This window comes from Haliotis rufescens, unplaced genomic scaffold, assembly GCF_023055435.1.
Source record: "Haliotis rufescens isolate VD_foot unplaced genomic scaffold, xgHalRufe1.0.p SCAF_4, whole genome shotgun sequence".
Taxonomy (NCBI): Eukaryota; Metazoa; Mollusca; class Gastropoda; order Lepetellida; family Haliotidae; genus Haliotis; species Haliotis rufescens.
Genome location: NW_025964112.1, coordinates 31,877,647 through 31,900,131, shown reverse-complemented (window position 1 = coordinate 31,900,131; position 22,485 = coordinate 31,877,647). Strand labels below are relative to the sequence as shown.

Below are 22,485 nucleotides of genomic sequence, written 5' to 3'. Positions count from 1 at the left end.
TAAGTTCTGTGGTTAGGAATTAATTTGATATGGGCTTTTTAAGGTAAATATATGATCCTCAAAAGAACTTTAATTTACCATACCAACATTTTAATGCAAGTTTGAATTGCTTTGCATGAAAATGGTTTACTATGAAGCAGAGGCCAGAGAGAGTAAAATACAAAATAGTAGGGATTATATTACGACTTGGAGGAACATGCGTTGAGAAGAGAAGCTAGGTGATTGTATCTGTGTACATACATAGCTGCTCATCATCTGCTTCATCTGTCCCCTCCAATAGGTCCCTCGTCTCATGAAGGAATTCTCAGCCCAGCATGTCTACTCTTGCTATTGAGAGGTAGAGGTTGTCATTCAATTCTCATTATGATACTATAAAAGATTTGAATGGTTTGTTTAGAATTGGTTCTACAGTCCAATCTTTAGTGTTTATCTTACAAATAAGGAATCTATGTGAACTGCTTGAAAGAGAAAGAATGGTTCAAGTTTCTTCAGTTGTTGGACATGATATTTATATGGTGGACCTAGCCTGTAACCTCTTTAGATGCTCGAAAGCCACCCATCTGTCTCTGGACATGTTTAGATGCTCGAAAGCCACCCATCTGTCTCTGGACATGTTTTGATGCTCGAAAACCACCCATCTGTCTCTGGACATGTTTAGATGCTCGAAAACCACCCATCTGTCTCCTGTCTCTGGACATGTTTAGATGCTCGAAAACCACCCATCTGTCTCTGGACATGTTTAGATGCTCGAAAGCCACCCATCTGTCTCTGGACATGTTTTGATGCTCGAAAACCACCCATCTGTCTCTGGACATGTTAAGATGCTCGAAAGCCACCCATCTGTCTCCTGTCTCTGGACATGTTAAGATGCTCGAAAACCACCCATCTGTCTCTGGACATGTTTAGATGCTCGAAAACCACCCATCTGTCTCTGGACATGTTTAGATGCTCGAAAGCCACCCATCTGTCTCTGGACATGTTTAGATGCTCAAAAACCACCCATCTGTCTCTGGACATGTTTAGATGCTCGAAAACCACCCATCTGTCTCTGGACATGTTTTGATGCTCGAAAACCACCCATCTGTCTCTGGACATGTTTAGATGCTCGAAAGCCACCCATCTGTCTCTGGACATGTTTAGATGCTCGAAAACCACCCATCTGTCTCTGGACATGTTTAGATGCTCGAAAACCACCCATCTGTCTCTGGACATGTTTAGATGCTCCAAAGCCACCCATCTGTCTCTGGACATGTTTTGATGCTCGAAAACCACCCATCTGTCTCTGGACATGTTTAGATGCTCGAAAGCCACCCATCTGTCTCCTGTCTCTGGACATGTTTAGATGCTCGAAAGCCACCCATCTGTCTCCTGTCTCTGGACATGTTTAGATGCTCCAAAACCACCCATCTGTCTCTGGACATGTTTAGATGCTCGAAAGCCACCCATCTGTCTCTGGACATGTTTTGATGCTCGAAAACCACCCATCTGTCTCTGGACATGTTTAGATGCTCGAAAACCACCCATCTGTCTCCTGTCTCTGGACATGTTTAGATGCTCGAAAACCACCCATCTGTCTCTGGACATGTTTAGATGCTCGAAAGCCACCCATCTGTCTCTGGACATGTTTTGATGCTCGAAAACCACCCATCTGTCTCTGGACATGTTAAGATGCTCGAAAGCCACCCATCTGTCTCCTGTCTCTGGACATGTTAAGATGCTCGAAAACCACCCATCTGTCTCTGGACATGTTTAGATGCTCGAAAACCACCCATCTGTCTCTGGACATGTTTAGATGCTCGAAAGCCACCCATCTGTCTCTGGACATGTTTAGATGCTCAAAAACCACCCATCTGTCTCTGGACATGTTTAGATGCTCGAAAACCACCCATCTGTCTCTGGACATGTTTTGATGCTCGAAAACCACCCATCTGTCTCTGGACATGTTTAGATGCTCGAAAGCCACCCATCTGTCTCTGGACATGTTTAGATGCTCGAAAACCACCCATCTGTCTCTGGACATGTTTAGATGCTCGAAAACCACCCATCTGTCTCTGGACATGTTTAGATGCTCCAAAGCCACCCATCTGTCTCTGGACATGTTTTGATGCTCAAAAACCACCCATCTGTCTCTGGACATGTTTAGATGCTCGAAAGCCACCCATCTGTCTCCTGTCTCTGGACATGTTTAGATGCTCGAAAGCCACCCATCTGTCTCCTGTCTCTGGACATGTTTAGATGCTCCAAAACCACCCATCTGTCTCTGGACATGTTTAGATGCTCGAAAGCCACCCATCTGTCTCTGGACATGTTTAGATGCTCGAAAACCACCCATCTGTCTCTGGACATGTTAAGATGCTCGAAAGCCACCCATCTGTCTCCTGTCTCTGGACATGTTTAGATGCTCGAAAACCACCCATCTGTCTCTGGACATGTTTAGATGCTCGAAAACCACCCATCTGTCTCCTGTCTCTGGACATGTTTAGATGCTCGAAAGCCACCCATCTGTCTCTGGACATGTTTTGATGCTCGAAAGCCACCCATCTGTCTCTGGACATGTTTTGATGCTCGAAAACCACCCATCTGTCTCTGGACATGTTTAGATGCTCGAAAACCACCCATCTGTCTCCTGTCTCTGGACATGTTTAGATGCTCGAAAACCACCCATCTGTCTCTGGACATGTTTAGATGCTCGAAAGCCACCCATCTGTCTCTGGACATGTTTTGATGCTCGAAAACCACCCATCTGTCTCTGGACATGTTAAGATGCTCGAAAGCCACCCATCTGTCTCCTGTCTCTGGACATGTTAAGATGCTCGAAAACCACCCATCTGTCTCTGGACATGTTTAGATGCTCGAAAACCACCCATCTGTCTCTGGACATGTTTAGATGCTCGAAAGCCACCCATCTGTCTCTGGACATGTTTAGATGCTCAAAAACCACCCATCTGTCTCTGGACATGTTTAGATGCTCGAAAACCACCCATCTGTCTCTGGACATGTTTTGATGCTCGAAAACCACCCATCTGTCTCTGGACATGTTTAGATGCTCGAAAGCCACCCATCTGTCTCTGGACATGTTTAGATGCTCGAAAACCACCCATCTGTCTCTGGACATGTTTAGATGCTCGAAAACCACCCATCTGTCTCTGGACATGTTTAGATGCTCCAAAGCCACCCATCTGTCTCTGGACATGTTTTGATGCTCGAAAACCACCCATCTGTCTCTGGACATGTTTAGATGCTCGAAAGCCACCCATCTGTCTCCTGTCTCTGGACATGTTTAGATGCTCGAAAGCCACCCATCTGTCTCCTGTCTCTGGACATGTTTAGATGCTCCAAAACCACCCATCTGTCTCTGGACATGTTTAGATGCTCGAAAGCCACCCATCTGTCTCTGGACATGTTTTGATGCTCGAAAACCACCCATCTGTCTCTGGACATGTTTAGATGCTCGAAAACCACCCATCTGTCTCCTGTCTCTGGACATGTTTAGATGCTCGAAAACCACCCATCTGTCTCTGGACATGTTTAGATGCTCGAAAGCCACCCATCTGTCTCTGGACATGTTTTGATGCTCGAAAACCACCCATCTGTCTCTGGACATGTTAAGATGCTCGAAAGCCACCCATCTGTCTCCTGTCTCTGGACATGTTAAGATGCTCGAAAACCACCCATCTGTCTCTGGACATGTTTAGATGCTCGAAAACCACCCATCTGTCTCTGGACATGTTTAGATGCTCGAAAGCCACCCATCTGTCTCTGGACATGTTTAGATGCTCAAAAACCACCCATCTGTCTCTGGACATGTTTAGATGCTCGAAAACCACCCATCTGTCTCTGGACATGTTTTGATGCTCGAAAACCACCCATCTGTCTCTGGACATGTTTAGATGCTCGAAAGCCACCCATCTGTCTCTGGACATGTTTAGATGCTCGAAAACCACCCATCTGTCTCTGGACATGTTTAGATGCTCGAAAACCACCCATCTGTCTCTGGACATGTTTAGATGCTCCAAAGCCACCCATCTGTCTCTGGACATGTTTTGATGCTCAAAAACCACCCATCTGTCTCTGGACATGTTTAGATGCTCGAAAGCCACCCATCTGTCTCCTGTCTCTGGACATGTTTAGATGCTCGAAAGCCACCCATCTGTCTCCTGTCTCTGGACATGTTTAGATGCTCCAAAACCACCCATCTGTCTCTGGACATGTTTAGATGCTCGAAAGCCACCCATCTGTCTCTGGACATGTTTAGATGCTCGAAAACCACCCATCTGTCTCTGGACATGTTAAGATGCTCGAAAGCCACCCATCTGTCTCCTGTCTCTGGACATGTTTAGATGCTCGAAAACCACCCATCTGTCTCTGGACATGTTTAGATGCTCGAAAACCACCCATCTGTCTCCTGTCTCTGGACATGTTTAGATGCTCTAAAACCACCCATCTGTCTCTGGACATGTTTAGATGCTCGAAAACCACCCATCTGTCTCTGGACATGTTTAGATGCTCAAAAACCACCCATCTGTCTCTGGACATGTTTAGATGCTCGAAAGCCACCCATCTGTCTCTGGACATGTTTAGATGCTCGAAAACCACCCATCTGTCTCTGGACATGTTTAGATGCTCGAAAACCACCCATCTGTCTCTGGACATGTTAAGATGCTCGAAAGCCACCCATCTGTCTCCTGTCTCTGGACATGTTTAGATGCTCGAAAACCACCCATCTGTCTCTGGACATGTTTAGATGCTCGAAAACCACCCATCTGTCTCCTGTCTCTGGACATGTTTAGATGCTCTAAAACCACCCATCTGTCTCTGGACATGTTTAGATGCTCGAAAACCACCCATCTGTCTCTGGACATGTTTAGATGCTCAAAAACCACCCATCTGTCTCTGGACATGTTTAGATGCTCGAAAGCCACCCATCTGTCTCTGGACATGTTTAGATGCTCGAAAACCACCCATCTGTCTCTGGACATGTTTAGATGCTCGAAAGCCACCCATCTGTCTCTGGACATGTTTAGATGCTCAAAAACCACCCATCTGTCTCTGGACATGTTTAGATGCTCGAAAGCCACCCATCTGTCTCTGGACATGTTTAGATGCTCGAAAACCACCCATCTGTCTCTGGACATGTTTAGATGCTCGAAAGCCACCCATCTGTCTCTGGACATGTTTTGATGCTCGAAAGCCACCCATCTGTCTCTGGACATGTTTAGATGCTCGAAAGCCACCCATCTGTCTCCTGTCTCTGGACATATTTAGATGCTCGAAAACCACCCATCTGTCTCTGGACATGTTTAGATGCTCAAAAACCACCCATCTGTCTCTGGACATGTTTAGATGCTCGAAAGCCACCCATCTGTCTCTGGACATGTTTAGATGCTCGAAAACCACCCATCTGTCTCTGGACATGTTTAGATGCTCGAAAACCACCCATCTGTCTCTGGACATGTTAAGATGCTCGAAAGCCACCCATCTGTCTCTGGACATGTTTAGATGCTTGAAAGCCACCCATCTGTCTCTGGACATGTTTAGATGCTCGAAAACCACCCATCTGTCTCTGGACATGTTTAGATGCTCGAAAGCCACCCATCTGTCTCCTGTCTCTGGACATGTTTAGATGCTCGAAAACCACCCATCTGTCTCTGGACATGTTTAGATGCTCGAAAACCACCCATCTGTCTCTGGACATGTTTAGATGCTCGAAAACCACCCATCTGTCTCCTGTCTCTGGACATGTTTAGATGCTCGAAAACCACCCATCTGTCTCTTGACATGTTTAGATGCTCGAAAACCACCCATCTGTCTCTGGACATGTTTAGATGCTCGAAAACCACCCATCTGTCTCTGTCTCTGGACATGTTTAGATGCTTGAAAACCACCCATCTGTCTCTGGACATGTTTAGATGCTCGAAAACCACCCATCTGTCTCCTGTCTCTGGACATGTTTAGATGCTCGAAAGTCACCCATCTGTCTCTGGACATGTTTAGATGCTGGAAAGCCACCCATCTGTCTCTGGACATGTTTAGATGCTCAAAAACCACCCATCTGTCTCTGGACATGTTTAGATGCTCGAAAGCCACCCATCTGTCTCTGGACATGTTTAGATGCTCGAAAGCCACCCATCTGTCTCTGGACATGTTTTGATGCTCGAAAGCCACCCATCTGTCTCTGGACATGTTTAGATGCTCGAAAGCCACCCATCTGTCTCCTGTCTCTGGACATGTTTTGATGCTCGAAAACCACCCATCTGTCTCTGGACATGTTTAGATGCTCAAAAACCACCCATCTGTCTCTGGACATGTTTAGATGCTCGAAAGCCACCCATCTGTCTCTGGACATGTTTAGATGCTCGAAAACCACCCATCTGTCTCTGGACATGTTTAGATGCTCGAAAACCACCCATCTGTCTCTGGACATGTTAAGATGCTCGAAAGCCACCCATCTGTCTCTGGACATGTTTAGATGCTCAAAAACCACCCATCTGTCTCTGGACATGTTTAGATGCTCGAAAGCCACCCATCTGTCTCTGGACATGTTTAGATGCTCGAAAACCACCCATCTGTCTCTGGACATGTTTAGATGCTCGAAAGCCACCCATCTGTCTCTGGACATGTTTAGATGCTCAAAAACCACCCATCTGTCTCTGGACATGTTTAGATGCTCGAAAGCCACCCATCTGTCTCTGGACATGTTTAGATGCTCGAAAACCACCCATCTGTCTCTGGACATGTTTAGATGCTCGAAAGCCACCCATCTGTCTCTGGACATGTTTTGATGCTCGAAAGCCACCCATCTGTCTCTGGACATGTTTAGATGCTCGAAAGCCACCCATCTGTCTCCTGTCTCTGGACATATTTAGATGCTCGAAAACCACCCATCTGTCTCTGGACATGTTTAGATGCTCAAAAACCACCCATCTGTCTCTGGACATGTTTAGATGCTCGAAAGCCACCCATCTGTCTCTGGACATGTTTAGATGCTCGAAAACCACCCATCTGTCTCTGGACATGTTTAGATGCTCGAAAACCACCCATCTGTCTCTGGACATGTTAAGATGCTCGAAAGCCACCCATCTGTCTCTGGACATGTTTAGATGCTTGAAAGCCACCCATCTGTCTCTGGACATGTTTAGATGCTCGAAAACCACCCATCTGTCTCTGGACATGTTTAGATGCTCGAAAGCCACCCATCTGTCTCCTGTCTCTGGACATGTTTAGATGCTCGAAAACCACCCATCTGTCTCTGGACATGTTTAGATGCTCGAAAACCACCCATCTGTCTCTGGACATGTTTAGATGCTCGAAAACCACCCATCTGTCTCCTGTCTCTGGACATGTTTAGATGCTCGAAAACCACCCATCTGTCTCTTGACATGTTTAGATGCTCGAAAACCACCCATCTGTCTCTGGACATGTTTAGATGCTCGAAAACCACCCATCTGTCTCTGTCTCTGGACATGTTTAGATGCTTGAAAACCACCCATCTGTCTCTGGACATGTTTAGATGCTCGAAAACCACCCATCTGTCTCCTGTCTCTGGACATGTTTAGATGCTCGAAAGTCACCCATCTGTCTCTGGACATGTTTAGATGCTGGAAAGCCACCCATCTGTCTCTGGACATGTTTAGATGCTCAAAAACCACCCATCTGTCTCTGGACATGTTTAGATGCTCGAAAGCCACCCATCTGTCTCTGGACATGTTTAGATGCTCGAAAGCCACCCATCTGTCTCTGGACATGTTTTGATGCTCGAAAGCCACCCATCTGTCTCTGGACATGTTTAGATGCTCGAAAGCCACCCATCTGTCTCCTGTCTCTGGACATGTTTTGATGCTCGAAAACCACCCATCTGTCTCTGGACATGTTTAGATGCTCAAAAACCACCCATCTGTCTCTGGACATGTTTAGATGCTCGAAAGCCACCCATCTGTCTCTGGACATGTTTAGATGCTCGAAAACCACCCATCTGTCTCTGGACATGTTTAGATGCTCGAAAACCACCCATCTGTCTCTGGACATGTTAAGATGCTCGAAAGCCACCCATCTGTCTCTGGACATGTTTAGATGCTCAAAAACCACCCATCTGTCTCAGGACATGTTTAGATGCTCGAAAGCCACCCATCTGTCTCTGGACATGTTTAGATGCTCGAAAACCACCCATCTGTCTCTGGACATGTTTAGATGCTCGAAAGCCACCCATCTGTCTCCTGTCTCTGGACATGTTTAGATGCTCGAAAACCACCCATCTGTCTCTGGACATGTTTAGATGCTCGAAAACCACCCATCTGTCTCTGGACATGTTTAGATGCTCGAAAACCACCCATCTGTCTCCTGTCTCTGGACATGTTTAGATGCTCGAAAACCACCCATCTGTCTCTGGACATGTTTAGATGCTCGAAAACCACCCATCTGTCTCTGTCTCTGGACATGTTTAGATGCTCGAAAACCACCCATCTGTCTCTGGACATGTTTAGATGCTCGAAAACCACCCATCTGTCTCCTGTCTCTGGACATGTTTAGATGCTCGAAAGTCACCCATCTGTCTCTGGACATGTTTAGATGCTCGAAAGCCACCCATCTGTCTCTGGACATGGTTAGATGCTCGAAAACCACCCATCTGTCTCTGGACATGTTTAGATGCTCGAAAACCACCCATCTGTCTCCTGTCTCTGGACATGTTTAGATGCTCGAAAACCACCCATCTGTCTCTGGACATGTTTAGATGCTCGAAAGCCACCCATCTGTCTCTGGACATGTTTTGATGCTCGAAAACCACCCATCTGTCTCTGGACATGTTAAGATGCTCGAAAGCCACCCATCTGTCTCCTGTCTCTGGACATGTTTAGATGTTCGAAAACCACCCATCTGTCTCTGGACATGTTTAGATGCTCGAAAACCACCCATCTGTCTCTGGACATGTTTAGATGCTCGAAAACCACCCATCTGTCTCCTGTCTCTGGACATGTTTAGATGCTCGAAAACCACCCATCTGTCTCTGGACATGTTGAGATGTTCGAAAACCTACCATCTGTCTCTGGACATGTTTAGATGCTCAAAAACCACCCATCTGTCTCTGGACATGTTTAGATGCTCGAAAGCCACCCATCTGTCTCTGGACATGTTTAGATGCTCGAAAACCACCCATCTGTCTCTGGACATGTTTAGATGCTCGAAAACCACCCATCTGTCTCCTGTCTCTGGACATGTTTAGATGCTCGAAAACCACCCATCTGTCTCTGGACATGTTTAGATGCTCGAAAGCCACCCATCTGTCTCTGGACATGTTTTGATGCTCGAAAACCACCCATCTGTCTCTGGACATGTTAAGATGCTCGAAAGCCACCCATCTGTCTCCTGTCTCTGGACATGTTTAGATGCTCGAAAACCACCCATCTGTCTCTAGACATGTTTAGATGCTCAAAAACCACCCATCTGTCTCTGGACATGTTTAGATGCTCGAAAACCACCCATCTGTCTCCTGTCTCTGGACATGTTTAGATGCTCGAAAACCACCCATCTGTCTCTGGACATGTTTAGATGCTCGAAAACCACCCATCTGTCTCTGGACATGTTTAGATGCTCAAAAACCACCCATCTGTCTCTGGACATGTTTAGATGCTCGAAAGCCACCCATCTGTCTCTGGACATGTTTAGATGCTCGAAAACCACCCATCTGTCTCTGGACATGTTTAGATGCTCAAAAGCCACCCATCTGTCTCTGGACATGTTTTGATGCTCGAAAACCACCCATCTGTCTCTGGACATGTTTAGATGCTCGAAAGCCACCCATCTGTCTCCTGTCTCTGGACATGTTTAGATGCTCGAAAACCACCCATCTGTCTCTGGACATGTTTAGATGCTCAAAAACCACCCATCTGTCTCTGGACATGTTTAGATGCTCGAAAACCACCCATCTGTCTCCTGTCTCTGGACATGTTTAGATGCTCGAAAACCACCCATCTGTCTCTGGACATGTTGAGATGTTCGAAAACCTACCATCTGTCTCTGGACATGTTTAGATGCTCAAAAACCACCCATCTGTCTCTGGACATGTTTAGATGCTCGAAAGCCACCCATCTGTCTCTGGACATGTTTAGATGCTCGAAAACCACCCATCTGTCTCTGGACATGTTTAGATGCTCGAAAACCACCCATCTGTCTCCTGTCTCTGGACATGTTTAGATGCTCGAAAACCACCCATCTGTCTCTGGACATGTTTAGATGCTCGAAAGCCACCCATCTGTCTCTGGACATGTTTAGATGCTCGAAAACCACCCATCTGTCTCTGGACATGTTAAGATGCTCGAAAGCCACCCATCTGTCTCCTGTCTCTGGACATGTTTAGATGCTCGAAAACCACCCATCTGTCTCTAGACATGTTTAGATGCTCGAAAACCACCCATCTGTCTCTGGACATGTTTAGATGCTCGAAAACCACCCATCTGTCTCCTGTCTCTGGACATGTTTAGATGCTCGAAAACCACCCATCTGTCTCTGGACATGTTTAGATGCTCGAAAACCACCCATCTGTCTCTGGACATGTTTAGATGCTCAAAAACCACCCATCTGTCTCTGGACATGTTTAGATGCTCGAAAGCCACCCATCTGTCTCTGGACATGTTTAGATGCTCGAAAACCACCCATCTGTCTCTGGACATGTTTAGATGCTCAAAAGCCACCCATCTGTCTCTGGACATGTTTTGATGCTCGAAAACCACCCATCTGTCTCTGGACATGTTTAGATGCTCGAAAGCCACCCATCTGTCTCCTGTCTCTGGACATGTTTAGATGCTCGAAAACCACCCATCTGTCTCTGGACATGTTTAGATGCTCAAAAACCACCCATCTGTCTCTGGACATGTTTAGATGCTCGAAAGCCACCCATCTGTCTCTGGACATGTTTAGATGCTCGAAAACCACCCATCTGTCTCTGGACATGTTTAGATGCTCGAAAACCACCCATCTGTCTCCTGTCTCTGGACATGTTTAGATGCTCGAAAACCACCCATTTGTCTCTGGACATGTTTAGATGCTCGAAAACCACCCATCTGTCTCTGGACATTTTTGAGATGCTCGAAAACCACCCATCTGTCTCTGGACATGTTTTAGATGCTCGAAAGCCACCCATCTGTCTCCTGTCTCTGGACATGTTTAGATGTTCGAAAACCACCCATCTGTCTCTGGACATGTTTAGATGCTCGAAAGCCACCCATTCGTCTAGTACACTGAAAGCAGAGAAGTTCTCCACTGAAAAGTCAAAATAACTCAATACAACTTGTATACAAGGAGGGTAACTCCTGTCCCTCCCTCCTATCCAGTACATGCCCCCCCACACACACACACCTCAGCTCAAGGCCAACCTCACACACACACACCCACTCCCCAATCCCCAATCCCCAATCCCAAACCCACACCCACACACCTCAACACCTCAACAACACCTCAAGACCACCCCCACCCCCACCCCCACCCCCACCCCAAAAGGACCGGATGTCCCCTGGAATGTCCCCTGGAATGTCCCCTGGAATGTCCCTCTAGGAAGTCCTCACGGCAGTCTGACAGGTGTCGTCACAGGACCTGTAGCCTTTGTCCCTCTGACACAGCCATAGAATACTTGTCCCAGTACTATTTGGTGTTGACACAGGCTGGACATGCTGTGAATAGTGTCCAGCTATGCACATTTAATACTCCCAGATATTATTCTATGGATTGGGACCCAGATTGCTAGTTCTTTCACAAGTTGACTTTGATAAATCTATACTGTTTGGCTTCTCCATGGTGTTATTGTAGTTTGTGAAGCTGCACCTGTGATGGTTGTTATTTTGTTATGAAATGATGGCTTATTGTCACTATGGAATCTGATAAAGCAGTAAATTAGATTTGACTATGTCACATGATTGATGTTGGTTAAAGAAGTGTTACAGGGACCTGTATTGTGATGGAATGAAGAGAATTTTCAGTACATCTGAAGTGGAGTGGAGTGGTTTGCTCTGCATCTAGGGTTTATCCTAACGTATACTCTTGTATAAATATACACATGACCTTACCTTTGTGGTAAGAAACACCAGTCTGGAATCAGATCTGACTGTGTAATGGAACCCTCTAGAAGCTGAAGCAGGTTACAGATAGGGTAGGTGTGTGTCCTCCTCACACAATGGTGAATGTATCTCTCCAAGTCAGGTTTTGTGTGGGTTCTACACAAGGGGACATGGGTGTCTAAGCAGTGCATATTGTGGTGTTGTTTGGAAAGATCTTCTTATTATGAGTTTAAATCCCAGCCCAAATGTGATCCATGGTCCTGTGAAACTCAGGTGAATGTCTACAACCTGTGTCACTTTGACCCCTTCATGCATGTTTAAAGTGACATTAAACCAAACTCACTTACTCCAGTTTCTACAGAACTTGGGGAACATGGTGTTGTCATTTCAAATTGAGACCCTTGAAGATCCGGGAAGAGAATAGGTCTTCAGCAACCCATGCTTGCCGTAAGTGTCGACTATAATTGTTGTAAGAGGCAACTAACAGGATCATGTGGAAGGACTCTCTGACTTGGTTGATGCATGTCATCGTATTCCATGCGTAAATCCATGTTCATTATGTCAATCACTTGATTGTCTGGTCCAGACTAACATTATTTACAGAACACCATCAATGGGCTGGAGTTTTACTTGCTGAGTGTGGCATTATACAACAAACAAACAAATAAACATTTCAAATTGAGCATGTGGCCAGGTGTGACAACTGATCACTCCTAGAGACAGATGGTTGAATGAACACTGCTGTACTCCTGCATTGTTCAGCTGACATGTTGTTTCAGATTGAAAGACTATTGATCTTCAGATACTAACTGTTTGATTGGCATTCTAGAAGTTGGTGAGTAAGTTAGAAAAAATACAACTGCAATAAACCAGAAGTTGTTATCCATAAAGTTGTACATTTTCTCACTACAGGTAATAACTATGTTCATGAAGTGAATATTCTGTCAGAGTTCCTTTAATATTGTGTTGTGTTAATAAGTATTTAGTTGACCAGCAAACCAACCTGTCTTCACATAGCTGTCAATAGTTTTGGCTACAAAAAATGGGGACATATCTCCTTTCATGTTAACCTAACCTTGGAGATGCCTCCAGGGAAAGAGCATCTGCCTGGAGACTGGAAGGATAATGGTTCGATCTCCTGGCTGCATCCTACCAAAAGATGTTAAAAGATAGTACTTGTTGTTACCCTGCCTGCTGCTGGGCATTAAGGGGACAACACAAGTTCTGGTCAGCTTGGAGTCTGTATTCTGTATCTGAATGGGGTATTCACGTTAAAATGCTGCATGGATTCTCAGGACTATAAAACTGCTATTAGTATGGACTTGTACAAGCAGCAACACATGCTGTAGAAACACAACACTGTTGCTTCATAAGTGCAATAATCTGGAACATGATGTTGAACCTCACTTAACGTTGAAAAGTTTGTCTGTGTGAGCTATTTTTTTGAGTATCTAGGTAACAAAGAACATATTACCATGTTAATCAAATTCACACATTAATCAAATTGCCGATATATGTTAATAAGAGTTGCTCTGTATTTCATCCATATAGTTAAATCTTGGTGCATGCTTCACAGATCTTTATCTACAATCTGATAATATGGATATTGGATCAACTTTTTAAACCTTTTTCTTTTCAGATTTTTAATTAGTGAGTTTTCCCCGAACTATGTGTGAAACCCACTACCACTGAAAACCTCTACCAATCTGGCAAAACTTCATCATGTACTGAAACCTTTGCTATGTGTCAAATCACTTTACATAAAATTTTCTTGTAACTGTCCAGGAATGTAATTGAGCTGTACAGGCGTGAAGGAGCTGGTTTAGGTCTGGACAAATTGTGTGTGAGTGAAGGTATCTTGCCCTTCCACGGGAACATGATGGGCTCAACGGGAACATGCCGGGGCTCAACGGGGGATGAGACAATGCTCCTCCTTGCACAGCTTCTTCCTTTTCTCTATCTTCCTGCCATCCTTTCATCCTCCAGGACTAATACTGTTGTCCCCATGGGTGGTTAATTTACAGACAGTCATATGGTTATTATGGTGGCTTTGATGTGGTCTTTATGTTGATGATGTGGGTGTCAATATGTCTACCGTGATGATCCGATGTTCTCTCCCTAATGATGTGGGTGTATCCCTGGCAATATGTCTGCTGTGATGATCCGATGTTCTCTCCCTGATGATGTGGGTGTCAATATGTCTACCGTGATGATCCGATGTTCTCTCCCTGATGGTGTGGGTGTCAATATGTCTGCCGTGATGATCCGATGTTCTCTCCCTAATGATGTGGGTGTATCCCTGGCAATATGTCTGCCGTGATGATCCGATGTTCTCTCCCTGATGATGTGGGTGTATCCCTGGCAATATGTCTGCCGTGATGATCGGATGTTCTCTCCCTGATGATGTGGGTGTATCCCTGGCAATATGTCTGCCGTGATGATCGGATGTTCTCTCCCTGATGATGTGGGTGTATCCCTGGCAATATGTCTGCTGTGATGATCCGATGTTCTCTCCCTGATGATGTGGGTGTATCCCTGGCAATATGTCTGCCGTGATGATCCGATGTTCTCTCCCTGATGGTGTGGGTGTATCCCTGGCAATATGTCTGCCGTGATGATCCGATGTTCTCTCCCTGATGGTGTGGGTGTCAATATGTCTGCTGTGATGATCCGATGTTCTCTCCCTGATGATGTGGGTGTATCCCTGGCAATATGTCTGCCGTGATGATCCGATGTTCTCTCCCTGATGATGTGGGTGTATCCCTGGCAATATGTCTGCCGTGATGATACGATGTTCTCTCCCTGATGATGTGGGTGTTTCCCTGGCAATATGTCTGCTGTGATGATCCGATGTTCTCTCCCTGATGATGTGGGTGTATCCCTGGCAATATGTCTGCTGTGATGATCCGATGTTCTCTCCCTGATGATGTGGGTGTATCCCTGGCAATATGTCTGCTGTGATGATCCGATGTTCTCTCCCTGATGATGTGGGTGTATCCCTGGCAATATGTCTGCTGTGATGATCCGATGTTCTCTCCCTGATGATGTGGGTGTATCCCTGGCAATATGTCTGCTGTGATGATCCGATGTTCTCTCCCTGATGATGTGGGTGTATCCCTGGCAATATGTCTGCCGTGATGATCCGATGTTCTCTCCCTGATGATGTGGGTGTATCCCTGGCAATATGTCTGCCGTGATGATCGGATGTTCTCTCCCTGATGATGTGGGTGTATCCCTGGCAATATGTCTGCTGTGATGATCCGATGTTCTCTCCCTGATGATGTGGGTGTATCCCTGGCAATAGCTAAGCAAATATGATTGAGACATCACTGGAACTTTGACAAGATGTCAAATGACATGGTTTGGATATCAATTCAGAAATAATGAATTTTATAAATATTTTTTGCAAAAATTACTTTTCACATAATGAGGCATATTCCATCATTCCAGATCTTCCAGTTTGAGTATTGAGTATATGCCCATTCTGTGTGTCTCCTTTCTCAAGAGTGGGAAGTTAACTTCAGTGCAGATATCATCACTCTGCGACTGTGATATTGCAAGATGTGGCACGTGTGCTGGCAGGTGTCATCTATTCTCATTACTGGTGTAGTACACTGCACTGTGTGTGAAATAATAATGCTCTATTGAAATCAGCATAGTATCTTTCATGAGATCTACAGGTATATGGTCACAAGTCACACAACTATTCACCTAATTGCTTTTAGAGTTCAATTCACAGCACAACCAACATCAAACAATTCAATTCCCATGCACACATCACACGGTTTGTTGTAATTGTAGATGTATTGTAGTAGAGGCTGACTAAGGACGGACACAATGAGGGTGTGCAGGTTACTGTTCAACATCACTTTGTACACCCTCTACCCATGTTGGCTTTCATGAGGCAAGAGGACTTTCAGTGCAGAGGTAATCTACGGGAGCGTGGTGATGAATGGAAGCACTGGGGTGTGACAGCAGAGAAGGGAGGATCTCAGGGAAAATGTGGAAGGCTTGATTGTAGTGTACACCCTCAACATGCTGTGCTTGTTGCATGCCTGTGATGTTTACGACAGACATAATGACACGTGTTATTCAACTGGCAAATTGTGAATGAACATGTTTAGCTTCATGAAATTCAGTGATAATGCTAAGTCATGACAGTTCATGAGAATATGATTGTATTGGTTGTGGTATTAGAGGCTGGAGAAATACTGAGCCAAGTTTGTGAGTGATATATTCAATTATGGAGAGACCTTGACACGTTCACTTCCCCAAGATTAGCCAATGCTGACAGTATTGTCAAGGTCCATAACCTATCAATATGTTCTGGAGTATGGGTCAAGTAACCTTGTTGTCATTGTTTTTGGTAGGAATGTGACAACCGAGTGATGGCTGGAACAATAGCCACAAAGTGAAACAGACAAGGATTCAATTACAGGTGTGAAGTGGAAGGTATTGCAGGACACTGAAGGGCACTGGACCAGGTCACTAACTGTGATTGACGCTTGCATGGTTCTCACACCCGCAATACACAGTGCTAAGTGCTGTAATGGACGACATAACCACTAAGTGCTTGACATCCATGGATGACTTGACTGTAGAAATGTGTGTCTAGTGGGTGTCCCACTGGGAGGCAGACAGGGAGTGTCCAGGACCAGATCATCAGTTACATATGCTCTATCCTACTCTCCTCACAAGTGGGTGATAATGATGTGAGGAGCACATAAAATCTCTACACCTGAGATCCTCACCCAGTGCAACTCTCTGGTCCACAACAGGTGGGGAAGTAGCCTAAAATCCCCGATCAGTGAATGTGATTTACAGGTACAGATTTGAGATAGACAATGATGTCAACCTGGAAACAGAAGAACTTGATCACAAGGAAAAGAAACCATGTACAGGTATATTTAATTTGGTGACAGTCACTTGACTGGTCTCACTTGGAAAGGCTTGATATTGTTTTTATAGGAAATGATATTCAGTGTCACATCTAGTTTAATCTGATTTGGGGGTGAAAAGGTGGGGTGGGAGGTGAAGTGGTCAAGTCCTGCGTTAGCTTTCCTGGTATGGGCACAATGTGTGATGTCCAGAATCTCCTACACCCAGCCATTGATACCCATGGTTCAGTGGGTCCCGATGGTCCATTGATAGATCACATACTGATGGTGTGAGGACATCTCGGTGTCTCGCCATTAGGGAATGAACACTTCCCCTATATGACAAGAGAGTTCACTTGGCTATTTGCATCTGCTCAGATAACACACTGAAAGTATCTTTGCTTTCCTTTTACAATTTTATGATGTTTTCTAGCACATATAGGTGTCAAAATGTGATATATTTCAGACATTGCATATGACAGACACTGTCACCTGTGTGGTATGCATTAAATATTGCATTAGACACACATTGTCATACATCACATTCAACCAGGCTGGCAGGTGATGAATGATGTGTGACCTGTTTAAACATTCCCATGAGCGGTGCACAGTCCACATGAACTGTTTTGAGCGCACTCAACTACAGAAACTCATTATTGGTGAGTATATAAAATATGTACAACATGCGTCCTGCCAATATATCATACAGTCAAACACCGCTGTGTCGAGGTTGAAGGGACCTGCGTAAATACTTAAAGTTATCCAAAATTCAACACAAGCGAAAATGATGAAAAAAGAAGGAATACACAAGGACCATTCTTTCACTTCAAGACAACCTTAGTTTGACACAACAATATTTGACTGTATCTTTAACTTTGCAGAAATTTAAGTAATTCGAGAAAAATGAAATTTACATAATAATTTAGCTGACCTGATCTCATGATGGCTGATGGACTAGGATGTGTATCTTATCTCGTGATGGCTGATGGACAAGGATATGTATCTTATCTTGTGATGGCCGATGGACAAGGATGTGTATCTTATCTTGTTTTGGCTGATGGACTAGGATGTGTATCTTATCTTGTGATGGCTGATGGACAAGGATGTGTATCTTATCTTGTGATGGCTGATGGACAAGGATGTGTATCTTATCTTGTGATGGCTGATGGACTAGGATGTGTATCTTATCTTGTGATGGCTGATGGACTAGGATGTGTATCTTATCTTGTGATAGCTGATGGACAAGGATGTGTATCTGATCTCATGATGGCTGATGGACTAGGATGTGTATCTGATCTCATGATGGCTGATGGACTAGGATGTGTATCTGATTTCATAATGGCTGATGGACAAGGATGTGTATCTGATCCCATGATGGCTGATGGACAAGGATGTGTATCTGATCTCATAATGGCTGATGGACAAGGATGTGTATCTGATCTCATGATGGCTGATGGACAAGGATGTGTATCTGATCTCATAATGGCTGATGGACAAGGATGTGTATCTGATCTCATGATGGCTGATGGACAAGGATGTGTATCTGATCTCATGATGTCTGATGGACTAGGATGTGTATCTGATCTCATGATGGCTGATGCACTAGCTATTTAATCTGAAGAAATAGGATGTGTACCTTTTCATGGTTGGGAGCAGGATCTCAGTTTATGGACCATTCAAGAATGCTGTGCTGCTTTAATGCATATTGAATGTATCTGGCCACATAAGACTAGAAAGTGAAAATATCTACGGCCAGATTATGGTGCCTGGATGCAGGAGATGTTGGTTTGCTTGTACAAGCCTATGTAATGAAGCCAATCTAGCTAATGTTTCACAAGCTGACATTCATCTGAATATACTCTAGATCGCTGATGATATTCTCATTTATAACAAAATATTATCATTAAAAATCCATTCTGTCATTGTGCACTTCATGCATAAGAGGCTGACAGGAACATCTGCTCCAAGTAAACATCTTCGTAAATATAACATTATTCCACCAATTGTTATCAGCAAGAAGGATTTAAAAAGAAACCCTGATGGAAGTGCTGTTTGCCTTAATTTGCAAGTAATGTTTCATTGGCTGGTTTGGAGATTGATTTTGTTGGCTAGCACTGCACCTTTTGGTGTGTGAGCTTCGTCTTGTACCTGTCTTTGTTCATCAAGGTGGCCCTAGCACCATGACTCACTTCTTAAATACCTGCACAATAACAGACTCATGTAAATTTCATGTCCTGCATTGATTAGCTGGCTAGAGTACCAGACAATTTTATTCCTCATTGTCGGAAATCATTCATTTCATTGAGTGATTAGCATTTGTAATCCTCTCGAAGGCTTAGCAAAGATGTTGGTTTTAGTTTTTATCAAAGCTAGTTTACATTGTTCAGTTAGTACAATATTTTCATGGTAAATATAGATGGAGTTTTGCCCAATTACCATAACTTACAATGCTTGTTATGTAAAACATTCATGTTTAAGCATTCTGTTTGGTTTGTAATTCAATATTTACGTCTAAGCGTCAAGCCAGATAAATATTAATGTTCCAATTAGCACATATGATAGGGAGCGATATATGAATTGTGGAAGAACATTCATTTGCTTTATAACATGTATCTATAAGACAATCTGCTCCAGTTGGTTCATCCCACTTGAAGCAAATCTCTGAGCATGACTGTGTGCAGCATTTGCCATGTGGTGCTCATGACATTCAAGGTGTCCGCTCAACTTAATTGAAATAAACGAGGAGTTACTGTTGTCTATTCCAGCAAAATCCATTAGCACATGGTAATGTTGTTACTAGACCACTCTGCTACAGTACACCACATCGCGGATATTACCCACGACACAACGTAACTGCTAGAATATGATCAAACAATGCTCAACTTCTGTTGCTTAGACCGGAGAATAATCCTGTCCCCTGAACATGAATGTAAACCCTTTCAAGTAGACAGGAAGACACTCACACAGATAGTGGAAGTCAAGACAGTTTGTAGATGCTTTATCTTTCTGCGTCCTTTGAGAAAGAAATGGCATCGGTAAAGACCAGGCAGTTGTGACTGTGGGGAGCACTATTTGTGCAACTCTCCAACATTGACTTTGCCTGGGAAGGTAGGGAACAATGTCTCACAAGATGGCAACATCACAGACATTTTACTTTCAGAATATTCTTGAGTTTAAATTATTTACAAATCAGTGAAAGATGTAGAGAATCTCACCTGTTTCAAATATATCAACATGAGCTTATTAACATGGTCAAAGGAAAAAAGCAACACCATTTAACATGAAGGAATAATTCTACATATGTAAGTGTTTTGATGCATCAGGTATCACGGGATGCCTATAGGGTCTATTTACTATCAAACAAGATTAGTAATTATAATGTTTACATTTGACAATCAAGTTGATGTTTTAGACAATCTGGAAATGTGTATCTTTAAGTTGGATGTGGAATCTGTACTGTCCATGAAGACTGGATGTACTTGTAGATTCCACTTCTTTGTTATTCTTTCATTGTGACACTCCAGATACTTGTTCTTCATCTAGCAAGTGAGTCTATGTGTGCATCCCAGGGCAAGACTATCTGAATGTACTTAGGTAACTGAAGCCCTTGAGGCCTTCCCTTTCCATGCGTGGTCTACATGTTGTTCTTGTGTGTGGTTGTATATTCAAAACAACAAATGCAAGCTAACTATTTTTCTCATGTAGGTTCAGGATATTCTACATTTAAGAATTCCCACTAATTGCTTGCAGTGTAAACCTACAAGTGAAGTGATTAGGCAAATATTCAATATTTTTATTTTTATTCAATCTATATTTTTCCCTGATAAGAGTGTTTGATTTGGATGGATTAAATCGCAGTGTCAGAATAAAATGGAAAAAGTAAAATGTAGTAAAAAAATAGAAGGATTATAGATTTGAACATTAAAACTTGAATTTGTGAATCCTGGGAGAAGCAGTATTGCACTCTTCTATTTTAAGGATGATATCTTGGTTCTGAGTAACTACAGTCGGTGTACTCGTAAGTATTTGTGTTCAAATGTAATTGTACTAGAGTTGCCATTGACTATTGCTCCTAATGCATTTGATGTGTTTTCCTTCCAAAGGCTGTTGTTTGTACAAGAACCCAATCTGTGTGTGTGGGATATTTACAGCAGCATTTGATTGACAGCACTGGACAACACACCAAGTCCGAGCTAAGCCAATACAGTCAGCTGGAGCCTGATTCCTGCTAATCTAATGGTCATCCATCATTGACCAGTCAGCCAACTGTCCATGCTAACCTGATCACTAATGAGCCTCAGAGACGATTACCTGCGTTATGGGCAGGTGTTAAGGCTGACGCTGCTCATGTGTAATCAGGATGTATTTGTTTTTCCAAGACTGTGAAAACACTGAGTCATATTCATTTCCTTCCAATATATTCATAAACAATGCATGACAAAGAAGTTAGTGTGGAATGACATTTGATCACCATGGTAACAATCACTATCAGGATTGTATGGAAGGTACAGAAACTGAATATGAAATTTGTATCTATTCAAAAAGAGTAGTATTGAAAATATACTTGATCTGTTTAATTTTAGTGTGATAACATGAATTGTTTTGTTCAAGGTACTAGTAATGTTATTAAACAGTTATGTAATATATAATTGATGAAAACTATGTTTGTAGCTAAGGATTTATACAGGAAGGAAAATTATTTTGATTTAAGATACATAATAAGATAATATCTTGTGTTAATTTGAATATGCATTTGTGACAGTGATCCGGATATCCTTTACTAAATGACCTTACCACAGTAACAATATGGAAAGATATAACTGACTATTGACGTTGTAGTGAAGATCTGGTGCTGCAGACAGTTTGGCCTGGGCACCTGAGTCGGAGGCTTGTCGTCATCTGCATCGCTTTTGTTATAAATGCCACTGTTCAATGCCTATGAATAATTGGCACTAAACTCGACCCTATTCACTAGCATTGAATACCAAGAGAGCAGACATAATCAATGAAAAAATGATAAAATCCAGTTATCAGTTAATACCCGGCTTTGCATAATCCTGGGTTTATGCAACATTTAAAACTCTGGGGAGTTGACACAAAAAGCCAGCTGAAGATCGAAGTTATGAAAAAAACCATAAAGCGTATATAATTGACGACATGTGAAATTGATCATTGTACATTTCTAATTGTTATTGGCGATCTCTGGGCACTTTATAGATCCTGTCTGTGGACCTGGCTTTGAGGGGATAATCTCAATTGTGTCCTATATTTAATCAGTGTTTTATTGTGTTTACACATCGTTCATTTCACATTCGCCTTGTTTCGGATCTTTCATCTTCCGTGCTATAAATTGACTGGGTTCACACACTATATGGAATCTAGCATGTGCAAGGTTTATGGATTTTCTCCTGTTTTCGTAAATCATGATGAAATTGACATTAGAGAGTTATGAAATAACCAGCGGGAGTAATCGCTGCAGATAGCGCAATACATCATCATAATTAACACATCAAGGGCCAGTTTCATCATAAAGTCAACATGTTTAGTGGGGGACAAAGTTGTTT

The 22,485-nt window shown here is 43.5% G+C and overlaps 1 protein-coding gene across 7 annotated transcripts in view; it reads left to right on the top strand.

Annotated features, from left to right (window-relative positions):
- The window catches only part of LOC124149528, a 193,009-nt gene that overhangs the window by 75,516 nt on the left and 95,008 nt on the right, over positions 1-22,485 (top strand). Inside the window, exon 1 of one of the 7 annotated variants that reach the window (XM_046521183.2) lies at positions 16,229-16,945. The exons of the other annotated variants lie outside the window; for them this stretch is intronic. Within the exon in view, the coding sequence (XP_046377139.2) occupies positions 16,889-16,945 (57 nt within the window). The 5' untranslated portion in view covers positions 16,229-16,888. Of the gene's footprint in view, positions 1-16,228; positions 16,946-22,485 lie in introns of those variants that run through there. 7 annotated transcript variants of the gene reach the window in all.